We start from the raw sequence: 11,587 nt of genomic DNA, 5'->3' as shown, positions 1-11,587 counted from the left end.
TTGATTGTGTATTTCACTTTTGCTTTGGCAAGGTGAACATGTTTCCCATTCCAATAAAACACTTTGAATTGAATTGAATCAGACAGAGAGAGAGATAGCAAACACAGCCAGTAAGCCCAGTACCTGAGAAAGTTTCCATTCTGCAAAGCCTCATTCCAACAGACCGTTTCGTAAGAAAACAACCTACTATTCAGAGTGTTTGTTCTTGTTGTGTGTGTACTCAAGATATTGTGATGTAACCTTAACACTTCTTTGAGTACCCCAATGAGGGTTAGTGTCCAATGTACACAGCACCTGTCTGTGTGTCTGTGTGTGTGTGTGTGTGTGTTTGTGCGTGTGCGTGTGTATAAAGCAACAGGTACAGTATCTCTCCCAAAAACTGTATGATAGAGTTGGACTGCCTGCAGGGGAGTGTGTGACCTGAGGAAAGTGTGAGGTGAGGACAGGTTGGAAGTTTGGCGGCAAACATGATCGAGGTTCATTACGTAACTAAGACAAGACCTGTCACTCTACCTCAGTGACCATAACACCTTATTCCTTCTCTCCTTCTTTCCCTCTCTTTTCCCCCTCCTCCCTCCCTCTCGCCCTCCGTAGCTGAGCAGAGGGTGAGGCTGTCGGCTGATGAGAGGAGGAGGGAGTACTATGACGAACAGAGGAATGAGTTTGAGAACTATGTGGAAGAGGAGCGCGATGGTAAGACCGACTAACTCTGTTCCAAATATGAGGTTTAAACCATAACTGACCATTTGGTTCAACTCAGGCCCTTATACCGCTTAGTGGTAAATGCCACAGCTTGATTTGTCTGCAGTAATCACAGTCTAATCACAGTTATCACACAGTGTGCTGCACTGAACACTTTGACCACACGACTGTATAGGGATTTGTTGGGTTTGTGGTTGTTCTTGTGCCTATTATGTATCTGGAAAGGGTTTTCTCCCACATAAGTAAACCGAAGTGTTTCACATGAAGGACAGAAATACACTTTCTTAGTCCTCCGCGTTCTACACTCTGAAGGTTGCCACAAACAGAAAACCTTTCCTTTCCCCTCTCTCTGCTCCCTTCTTCTGCTCTCCTCTCTCCATCCACAGAGCAGGATGAGAGGACACGGGAGAAGACAGAGCAATGGCGTGAGTTCAACTATGATGGACTCTACCCCCGTTATCCACGCGGTTGGTGAGCATGCTCCATAGGCCAAGGGGTTCAGAACGTAGTGCACCAGCCTGTGATTGGTAGGACCCTGTGTCACTTAAGACACCTAGCCTATCAGACGGACATTACAAGACCATGGGAAATGGCCAAACCATCACTCACCTAGGAGTAAAAAGGTTTACGTACAAAACTATTACACTCAATCATTTAAAATGGTAATATTATGTAGATAAAATGCAGTTTTGTAGCGTTTATATTAAAGACTTTGGGTGGGGCAGGTCAAGTTCGAAAAAGGAGGCTGTTGTGATTGTGTGTGTATTTCTATGCATGCTTATTTCAGTCTCTATCTTTGTACATGTATCTGGGTGGTAAACTGTTGGGTGTGGTCTGTGTATCTTCCACATCTGTCTGTGTATCAAACTGTATTGTCCTTTCTGTATTGTAACCAAACTGTAATCACATATGAAACCTGTACTGTAATTCAGAACCACAGAGACCAATAAAGACAATACATAAAATCTAAAATGTACCTTTTTGGCGTACAGAATTTCTGTTATTATTACAGTAAGTGTCGATAAATCAGAGGTGATTTCCTAAGCAAATGTGTGTGTGAGAGAGAGCGAGAGAAAGAGAGAGTTGAAGGAGGGTGGAGAAAGAGTGAGAGGGTGAAAAGAGAGAGGGGAAGCTGGAGAAAGAAGGGATGATTAAATGTGAGTGAGTCCTGGGGAACTCATCAGACTGAGATAAATGTTGGGATTCCATGCGAGACTCCCAACATTCCACAGCTGCAGCTTTAGACAGCACTGGGCAGAGGAGAGACAGAGAGAGGGAGAGGGAGAGAGGCAGAGGAGAGACAGCGAGAGGGAGAGGGAGAGAGACAGAGGAGAGACAGAGAGAGGGAGAGGGAAAGGAGAAAACTGGAGAGGAAAGGAGAGAAGTCGAACTAAAAGGACACTGACAGACCTCGGGAGTTTAACTAGTACCTGTTTGTTCCTAAGCCTTTATTCCATCCATAACCTGGTCACATGGTGTGGTTGACAGAGGATGTGTTCTATACCACCTGCTTAGATCAATACAACCGACTGTTAATCATTTTGATGAGGCAGACTATCACTTCAAGCTCTATTAAATCACCACATTTGGGAGAAGCAAAACAGTGAGCAGACATTCCTTTTTTTGGGGGGGGGCGTACTTGATCCTCTCTTTATCCAGCTCCTGTTACTATTTTGGATGTGTCTAAAAACTCCCTCAAACTGTAAGGACACAATATAGCACAGGACACCATTTCTTCCAGGGAGCCCAAGTCAGAAAAAGGAGCAGATTGTTGGTAAATCACTCAGCACGATTTAATCAGCACATTCCCATGAAACCCAGCAGGAGAGAACAACAACTCACTCAGAAATACAATTGAATCCATTCAAAACCCAGCAATTTAAAATCCATAATCAACTTAAAATTACATCCACCGTAAAAAACATTAAAAGGACATTTAAAAAGCACTCTACAACATGCAAATAAATATACACAAGACACTCCAATGGCACCAGCAGCAGTCGCTTCATATGATGAAGACAATGATGAAGGTGATTGTCAGTGACTGAGGGCTACTGCATGCTGTTGAGGAACTTGGGCTGTTCGCCACCTCGAGGCTGCAGCAGCTCCCCTGCTATCTTTGGCCCCGACTTCTCCTGTGGACAGGAACAGGAAACAGTTAGGGAACAGGAAGTAGTAGTCAAACCAAGAATCAGCTGGGAGAAGGAAGTGCTTTGGGTCCATCTGAACTTCAAGCCTACTATAACGCGACACTTACCTTCAACATGCCGTCTCTCTCCCATTTGAACAGGCCACAGTTACTGCAATAGAGAACGCAGCATTATCATACCTGATGAACGCAGTAGTACGTGACCTGCATTGTGTTTGAGAGTGTGCTTCTCAACTGTAGTGTGTGTGTCTCACCTGCAGTGTTTGTGTGGCAGGCGGTCCAGTGCGATGGCTCTCTGTCCACAGGGGCACTTGAAGAAGCGTTTGGTGGCATCGTGCCACTGCAGCTCATGCTTCTCCTCCACACAGCGATCAGCAGGCTTGAAGTATGTGTACTTACACTGGAGACAAGACATAGATAAACACAGATAAATATGTATGTGTTCTAAGCCGTAAAGACGCAATTACAGTTGAAGTCGGAAGTTTACATACACTTAGGTTGGAGTCATTAAAACTTGTTTTTCAACCACTCCACAAATGTCTTGTTAACAAACTATAGTTTTGGCAAGTCGGTTAGGACATCTACTTTGTGCATGACACAAGTAATTTTTCCAACAATTGTTTACAGACAGATTATTTCACTTATAATTCACTGTATCACAATTCCAGTGGGTCAGAAGTTTACATACACTAAGTTGACTGTTGGAAAATTCCAGAAAATGATGTCATGGCTTTAGAAGCTTCTAATAGGCTAATTTACATAATTTGAGTCAATTGGAGGTGTACCTGTGGATGTATTTCAAGGCCTACCTTCAAACTCAGTGCCTCTTTGCTTGACATCATGGGAAAATCAAAAGAAATCAGCCAAGACCTCAGAAAAAAATGTGTAGACCTCCACAAGTCTGGTTCATCCTTGGGAGCAATTTCCAAACGCCTGAAGGTACCACGTTCACTTGTACAAACAATAGTATGCAAGTATAAACACCATGGGACCACACAGCTGTCATACAGCTCAGGAAAGAGACGCGTTCTGTCTCCTAGAGATGAACGTACTTTGGTGCGAAAAGTGCAAATCAATCCCAGAACAACAGCAAAAGACCTTGTGAAGATGCTGGAGGAAACAGGTACAAAACTATCTATATCCACAGTAAAACAAGTCCTATATCGACATAACCTGAAAGGCCGCTCAGCAAGGAAGAAGCCACTGCTCCAAAACTGCCATAAAAAAGCCAGACTACGGTTTGCAACTGCACATGGGGACAAAGATCGTACTTTTTGGAGAAATGTCCTCTGGTCTGATTGAACTGTTTGGCCATAATGACCATCGTTATGTTTGGAGGAAAAAGGGGAAGCTTGCAAGCCGAAGAACACCATTCCAACCGTGAAGCACGGGGGTGGCAGCATCATGCTGTGGGGTTGCTTTGCTGCAGGAGGGACTGGTGCACTTCACAAAATAGAAGGCATCATGAGGAAGGAAGATTATGTGGATATATTGAAGCAACATCTCAAGACATCATTCAGGAAGTTAAAGCTTGGTCGCAAATGGGTCTTCCAAATGGACAATGACCCCAAGCATACTTCCAAAGTTGTGGCAAAATGGCTTAAGGACAACAAAGTCAAGGTATTGGAGTGGCCATCACAAAGCCCTGACCTCAATCCTATAGAAAATGTGTGGGCAGAACTCAAAAAGCGTGTGCGAGCAAGGAGGCCTACAAACCTGACTCAGTTACACAAGCTCTGTCAGGAGGAATGGGCCAAAATTCACCCAACTTATTGTGGAAACTTGTGGAAGGCTACCCGAAACGTTTGACCCAAGTTAAACAATTTAAAGGCAATGCTACCAAATACTAATTGAGTGTATGTCAACTTCTGACCCACTGGGAATGTGATGAAAGAAATAAGAAGCTGAAATAAATCATTCTCTCTACTATTATTCTGACATTTCAGATTCTTAAAATAAAGTGGTAATCCTAACTGACCTAAGACAGGGAATTTTTACTAGGATTAAATATCAGGAATTGTGAAAAACTGAGTTTAAATGTATTTGGCTAAGGTGTATGTAAACTTCCGACTTCAACTGTATATTGGTCTGATAGGACGATTAAATAATGTTGTTAGTAGGTGAATTAGAATTCTGAGCAGTCTGGCCCGTCTGCCCGATCTGCTATCATGCTAGTTGTATGCACGCCATTGGGACCGTTAATCGTACCAGTCTAAATTGCTAGTTGGCCCATGGGGGAAATTATGAGGTGTTGGGAGTTGTGGCTTTTATCCGACTACCATAAAGGAAAGCTGATGGTTCAAATCCCAGATAAAGTAGATTTTGACTCAACAGAATAAAACCGTTGGTTTGGTTTGGTGGTTAACTGGTGATTTAAACTGCAGGATAGATGATGACAGTAGTGAATAAGACCTCTGATTGGACACTGACCTTTTTACAGCTGACGGCTCGACACTTCTGCTCTCTGATGTTCCTCATCTTCTCCTCCATCGCCTCCTTCTTCACCAGGGGCTCAAAGTAGCGCTCCTGCTGCTGGTACTCTGCCTAAAGAGAGAGATAGGAACTATTATCCCTGGACTAGGGAAAGGGGGAATCATTACATTGTTACACCAGGCGGTCAAAGTAGCTCTCCTGCAGCTGGTACTCTGCCTAAGGAGAGAGGAACTATTATAACACTAGCCTAGAGATAAGGGGGATTCATTACACTGTTACTCAGAAAAGGGAGCAGTTACACTAGGCTGCTATGTTTACGGAATTGCTGACTCACCGCCTGTAGCTCGGCCCCGTGGCGGGACTTGGTGTTGAGGATCTTCTTGAACTCCTCTGATTGGACGTAGTCCATTTGTTCCCGCCTCTTCTTCTGGGCTGGCTCCTCCTCCGTGGCCCCAGACTGTTCACCTGTACAGAGGCAGATCACAGAGGATGGGTAAGAACAGGGACTCTCTTTGTGTGTGTGTGTGTGTGTGTGTGTGTGTGTGTGTGTGTGCTAAGGTGTGTACCATCGGGCGAGGACAGGTTCTTCTGCACCCTGGTGGTGATGTCAGTGCTGTTTCTCCTCTTCCTTTTCACAGCGTTGGGGTCTTCTTTGGCCAGCCCAGCCCCCTTCCCTCTCAGCTTCTTCAGAGCAGCCAACTAGAGAGAAGGAGACATCACATTCTACAGTCAAATCAACAGCGCAACAGTGTACGCTAAGCATGAAAGCATGTGATAGGACGAGCACCACTTACCTTGGCAGCTGATAGGCTGTGTGCCGCCAGGGGTGGAGGAGGGGTGTGGTCAAAGAACAAGATATCATCTCCCTCGTTGAAACCCCTCCCCAGTGTTGGAGTGTGGGGGGCCGCGGGGCTCTGGGTGGCGTTGGGGACCTCTGAGGCAGATTTGGGGGACAGGAGGGCCCCCCTAGATGGGGGAGAGGCCCCGGGGACCCCCGCCCTGCCTGAGTTCTGGAGGACCCTCTGCTGGATCTCTTCTGCCCGGCGTCTGCGGTTCTCTAAGAGCTGCTTCTGCTGCTGTTTCTGCTGCTTCAGGAGGTCAGAGGCAGAGATGGACTGGACCCCTGCACCGGCCGAGCCCTTGGAACCTGGGGGAGTGAGGGAGGAAGGGAGAGAAGGTGGAAGAAGAGAGAAAAGGGGGGGTAAAGAGAGAGAAAGATGATATACAGTAATTCTAATGCACTGACAAGCAGGGAGAATACACAACAAGTTTGTCCTTTTAAAAGATCTCCTGTCTTTCTCTAGTCTCCAGATCGCCCATCTGATGTGTTCATGGGTTTGGTCTGGTCTGCTTGAGTGAGCCAGTTACCTGGGGGTTTGGTGAGGTGTCTCTTTAGTTGGAGGGCTCCCGGGGTAGGCATCGATAACAGGTCCTTGAAGTCGTCTGAGCAGCCAGACACCTCGTTAGACTTCATGGCTGAAAAACAAATCAAACACATTAAGAAAGAGCACCAGTCTTAAACCTCTCTCGCCCCCGCTCAGTCCCTCCGTTACAGTCCCTCCATCTCCCCCAGTCTTACCCAGTCTCTTGGCCTGGCTGGCCAGCTGGTTTGATCCCTTCACAAACAGGTTCCCTAGAGTGGTCTGGGTGGGCTTCTTAGGGCCAGACGCAGACCTAGACAGGAATGGAGATGTACATACGTGAACACAATACAACAACACACATACTGACTCACAGTGCAGACAAAGACTTAGAGCAGTGTTTTCCACAACTACATAGAGTAGCCAGCCAAATAGAAAAAGTAACCATCCAGGTTTCTACATGTTTTGCCAAAGGAGCTCTATTTTGGTGGACTCTGGTACAGTCCAATGCCTTGATTCCACCTGAAATACACAGCCAAATGATTGAATACATTATTGAGTTTACCTCCCAGATTAGAAAAATGTGTTGTGGTATTGCATTCTGTTCATGTATTATGATCAACTTGGGCAAATTAACACATGTTCAATACATTTAGATGATTCCATACTATGGTCAATACATTTCTAAATATTGTTGAATTCCATTTTAATGCCTGAATTCCGTGAGGGCCCTAGTTATCATATGTGGACCAGAATGAGGCTCTCCACTACCTTACGTTCTTGCAGTGATGATTCACCATCTTCATCAAATGTTTTCATAAATGATCTGCAGATAATCGCCAAAAAGCCTAGGCATACCAGTAGCCTATGCAAATAAGGGAGCCAAATGAACAACTCTCTCACCGATGCCATTGGGCAGGCTACACTGACTGACGAGACGAGACTCACTCACTTTAGCCTCACTGTCTGGCAAGCCCCGACATCCTAGCAAAGGAAACCCTTTGGTTTACTTGTCCGATGCGATACCATGGACATATAACCACATTGCATGATATAGGAGATCTACTTTATTCAATCAGTTCGACACCTTTTATAAACTAGTCAACACTTGCTGTTCAGTTGTCAATCAAAGCACAGTAAATAGCCTATGCGCCCAGACTATGTGAAACACGCAAAAGAAAATAAATGAATGTGCCAGAAAACAATATTTTGGCTAAGTGGATTTCAACTCATCGTTCCCACTTACACATTACATGGGACGTGCAAATTCACGAGCATCATGCTCTCTCCCTCCTCTGTGTAAAGAAATGTGACTGCAACCAACCACAGTGAGCACATATTGTACCAGGAGGCGGGACAGAAAGCAGACTGCATTTCCCTGTCGTCGCTCGCTTTGTGACTGACAGGCGCCTATCCTATCAATAGATCACTAGAAGATGCATATCGTTAATTCTAGCGGGAGATGGCTCGATGGACTAGCGAATTGAAACATCTAAATGAAAAATATCCTACATAGGTAAACACACTGAACAACCAACACACACATGCACACAATATTCACTCTGACACACACACTCACAGTGCGGCAGCGCAGGCTGGTGAGGACATGCCTCCGTAGTGGAAGCCGGTCTGACAGAGTCGTTCCTTCAGGCTGTTGACCTTCCCCTTGACCTTCCCCGTGGCCTTCCCTGAGAAAGAGGACTGCAGCTCGGCCCGCTGGGCACTCATCTTCTTATACTGGGCCTTGACATGATACTGGCAGTACTGGCACTCATACTGTAGAGAGAGAGATAGCACATGAGAACAGTCCTACACACTCCTACTCCTACTCTCTATTTGGTGATAGTATATGACTGATACAGTAGATATGAATGACACCGATCAGCCTTTAGGTCGGTTCTGAGGGTCAGTGTGTGTTAGCAAGTGGATGGAGGAGCTGTTGAGTGGTTCAGGTTGTGTGTGTTTCTGGATGTAAAGGCAAACCCACCAGGTTGACAATCTGAGAGCAGGGGTCTCCGTTCTTCTTGGCTGCCTTACAGGTGCCATAGTCCTGAGCTTCCCCCATCAGCAACACCTTCTGATGGTGGTCCACTGACAGAGACACCTGGGAGAGAGAGAGACAGAGAAGGGGTGGGAGAAGAGAGGAGAGAGATGGTGCGAACGCCTTGGATGTCACTTACACACACACACACACACTACAGAGAAAGTAAACACACAGACACACACACTCACCCCGTCATATCCGTCTTTGGCCTTCATGGGGTTGGGGTTGAGGATGCCCATGACGGTGCCTGGCTCAGTCTTCCAGTGCTCCTTATGCACCTCCCCAAACAGAAAGAGAGACACGTACACTTCCAGGTCATGGAGGTCAGACAGCTTCCAGATGCTGAACGTCTTACCCTGTGAGGGGAGGGAGGGAGACAAGTCTTAGTGCTGCTATCTCTGACCAATATGAAATGAATACAGGTAGGCCCACTTCTTGTCAAGTCAATTACTTTTTTTAATAAACATTGGTCAACCTTACATACTTCTGGAGTACTGCGTGTCCATGTCTATAAAACCAAATGATCATTGACCTACTGTAGATGTTGAAGTTGTATGTTGGTATACAGTATAGCGGGGGTAATTCTGGTCTTACACTGCTGTTGCTCTGCGGTGTGGCTTTGTTGACCAGCACAGCGAAGGTGACCCAGTCACTCTCCTCCAGCTTCTCCCGGGCCAGGCGCTCAGGCAACTGGGAGAGCCGAATCAGCTTGCGGTCGGCCATCTTACGATCCATCTCCGTGGAGGACACGCGTGGTCGCCTGAAACCAATGAACCAATCAGAATCCAGATCTGAGCTTCAGACAAGAAACCTTGTAGCGCTTATGCGTGTTATAGGTAGATGAGTGTGTGTGCGAAAGAGGTGTGTGTGCGCGCTCTGACCTCAGCCGCAGTCCAGAGTACTTCTCGATGGCGACGTCTTTAGGGAGAGATGGAAGGGGATTGGCGTGTCGTACGGCGGACAGGGCTGCAGCCGCATTGGACTGGGAAGGTAGCGAAGAACGTACACTACTGTTGGTCTTACTACTGCTTGCAATTGGCTGGAAGGAGCTGTGAGTCTTAATCTCCACCAATGGACCTCTGCTGTCTGTAGCAGCTGCTGTAGTGCTGGGTTGGACCTGGTGAGCTGTCCTTTGACCTTTGCGCTTGAACAGGTCAGCGTTGTTGAGTTGAGCGGTGAAGTCGGAGGACTCCTGTAGCTTGGTACCGTCTCCTCTGTCTGGGGCAGACGAGGGCTTTCCTACTGTCAAAAACAACAGATGAAGAGATGCCTCAAAACACACATACACAGGCACCACCCTCGCCTATTACACTTTACACACAGATGCTCCTTACATGACATAGTAAGTCACTACTGTGTTCCTGTATGGTGTTCCTGTATGGTCAGCTTTGACTTAAGAATTGTGTAATATGCAGCAGTCTAGGATGATTTTATTTGAATACATTCTGAAACTCAATGGAACTACCTAGGCTAAAAAACGTATGAAAGCAATACCTGCTTGGGGCTTGGTCTTCTGTGTGGGACGAACTGGCTTGGAGGAGCTCTGCTTGGGGGGACCCTGTGAGGGAGTGTTAGGTTTAGAAGGTGTCTTTGTTCCTGGGACCCTGTTTGGGGTAGAGGTAGCTGCAGAGCTCTTCTGGGAGGCCTCTAGCTGCTGCTGCAGCCTCTGCATCTGCTCCTGCATACGCCTCAGCTCCTCTGAGAACACACAGAAACACAACCAAATAAGATTAGAACCAGAAAGCTGCCATGAATTAAAAAGCAAAGGAGACAGCGTGTGAAGCTGCCATACTTTAAGAATAGGTATCTGCATTTTAGAAAAATTTACTGTATACATACTATAGGAGTTAATGCTATGCTGTAGCGCTATCATAATCATTTTAAGGTACTGAACTCCTTGAGGACAAACCTTGTAAATCTTCTTGGGATTTATTGAGGTTGTCAGGAGCCTTCCCTCCAGACGGCTGTGTTTTAACTTCTTCCTCCTCTTCAATGCCATCCACATCTCCAAAGAGAGCAACGGCTCCATCCTCTTCCTCCCTCTCCCCCTCTTCATCATCATCGTTGTCAAACAGGTCATCTAGGTTGTCCTCTGCTTCCTGGCTAGCCTGCTGCTCCTCTCCAGCCTCGTTCTCAGCCAGCAGCGCTGTTAGAAGGTCCAGGTCATCGTCGCCTGACACACACACAGTGTTATAGAGTTTTGTTTTGATCAAGCCATATATTGATTATGCCCCCCCAACACAGACACACGAGTTGTATCCCTTACCATCCATTTCCTGGAATTGTAAGATCAAGCCTTCCCCGATTAAAAAGAAGTTCTAGGAATGAAAAATACAGGTATTTTAACAGTTATATCCCGAAGACACAATTGTTTATTGACATGTCATGAACTGTTATTTATGGACACGGCTAGCTAAAGCTTCACAATTCCCATTCTGTATATTCTCTCCCATGATCTGTTTCCTGCTGACATCGAAACAAGTAAGCTATCCGATTTTTCACAATGCTTATACTAGCAACAAAACGTAGAGCAAGCTAGAAAACAAATGGAGAATATGATCTCCACTCCACACAGTGCGAAAGCCGGGATAGCAACAATGTAGCAAGCAGTGACAGTGTGTATCACACGGCCAGCAACAATGTCACTTTGGGGTATAATTACGTTGTCGATTGTATACTGTTTGTGTAGTGACCAAGAAAACATTTTCTTGCAAATAACTATATTTTTCACCTTATTCGATCGTTTCAGGGACTTCTCTAGCTAGCTATCTTCGTTTCTTCAAAATACTGCTGAGCTAGCTATCTTCGTTTCTTCAAAATACTGCTGAGAAAGAACTGAAATCTGGCGCTAAACGAAGGACCCCTATCAAATATAATAGTACCTACTATTTTGCCTGT

General features: G+C 45.9%; 2 protein-coding genes across 3 annotated transcripts; one reads left to right on the top strand and one right to left on the bottom strand.

The window, feature by feature from the left end:
- Positions 1-578: 578 nt before the first annotated feature.
- On the top strand, positions 579-1,650 carry LOC121559074 (unique cartilage matrix-associated protein-like; the record flags this gene model as incomplete). The annotated part of the gene is made up of 2 exons (XM_045215815.1): positions 579-693; positions 1,089-1,650. Coding segments are annotated over 2 exons (204 nt in total), but the record flags the coding sequence as incomplete, so codon positions are not given.
- Positions 1,651-2,470: 820 nt separating this feature from the next.
- LOC121559065 (protein MCM10 homolog) lies at positions 2,471-11,508 on the bottom strand. 2 transcript variants are annotated; one of them, XM_041872347.2, is made up of 18 exons: positions 11,421-11,508; positions 10,956-11,007; positions 10,599-10,862; positions 10,184-10,387; positions 9,571-9,931; positions 9,284-9,449; positions 8,878-9,045; positions 8,633-8,749; positions 8,225-8,421; positions 6,864-6,958; positions 6,653-6,760; positions 6,079-6,431; positions 5,851-5,983; positions 5,619-5,749; positions 5,282-5,395; positions 3,106-3,251; positions 2,960-3,002; positions 2,471-2,837 (listed from the first exon to the last, which is right to left on the bottom strand). In XM_041872347.2, exons 2-18 carry the CDS (start codon positions 10,960-10,962, stop codon positions 2,754-2,756), a joined length of 2,691 nt encoding a protein of 896 aa, XP_041728281.1. In that variant the 5' UTR covers positions 10,963-11,007; positions 11,421-11,508; the 3' UTR covers positions 2,471-2,753. The 2 variants fall into 2 exon arrangements, with proteins under 2 accessions (XP_041728281.1, XP_045071751.1); XM_045215816.1 differs by having other exon boundaries at positions 9,571-9,928.
- Positions 11,509-11,587: the final 79 nt, after the last annotated feature.

Source organism: Coregonus clupeaformis, unplaced genomic scaffold, assembly GCF_020615455.1.
Source record: "Coregonus clupeaformis isolate EN_2021a unplaced genomic scaffold, ASM2061545v1 scaf0526, whole genome shotgun sequence".
Classification (NCBI taxonomy): Eukaryota; Metazoa; Chordata; class Actinopteri; order Salmoniformes; family Salmonidae; genus Coregonus; species Coregonus clupeaformis.
Note: the sequence above shows the minus strand (reverse complement) of the source record. Positions and strands in the feature narration are given on the sequence as shown.

Coding starts and splice junctions, on each gene's coding strand:
- LOC121559065 (XM_041872347.2), bottom strand. Junction 9,932..10,183: donor GAAGACCAAGCCCCAAGCAG/GTATTGCTTTCA, acceptor TGTTTTTGACAG/TAGGAAAGCCCTCGTCTGCC. Junction 5,750..5,850: donor GAACCTGTCCTCGCCCGATG/GTACACACCTTA, acceptor GCCTCTGTACAG/GTGAACAGTCTGGGGCCACG.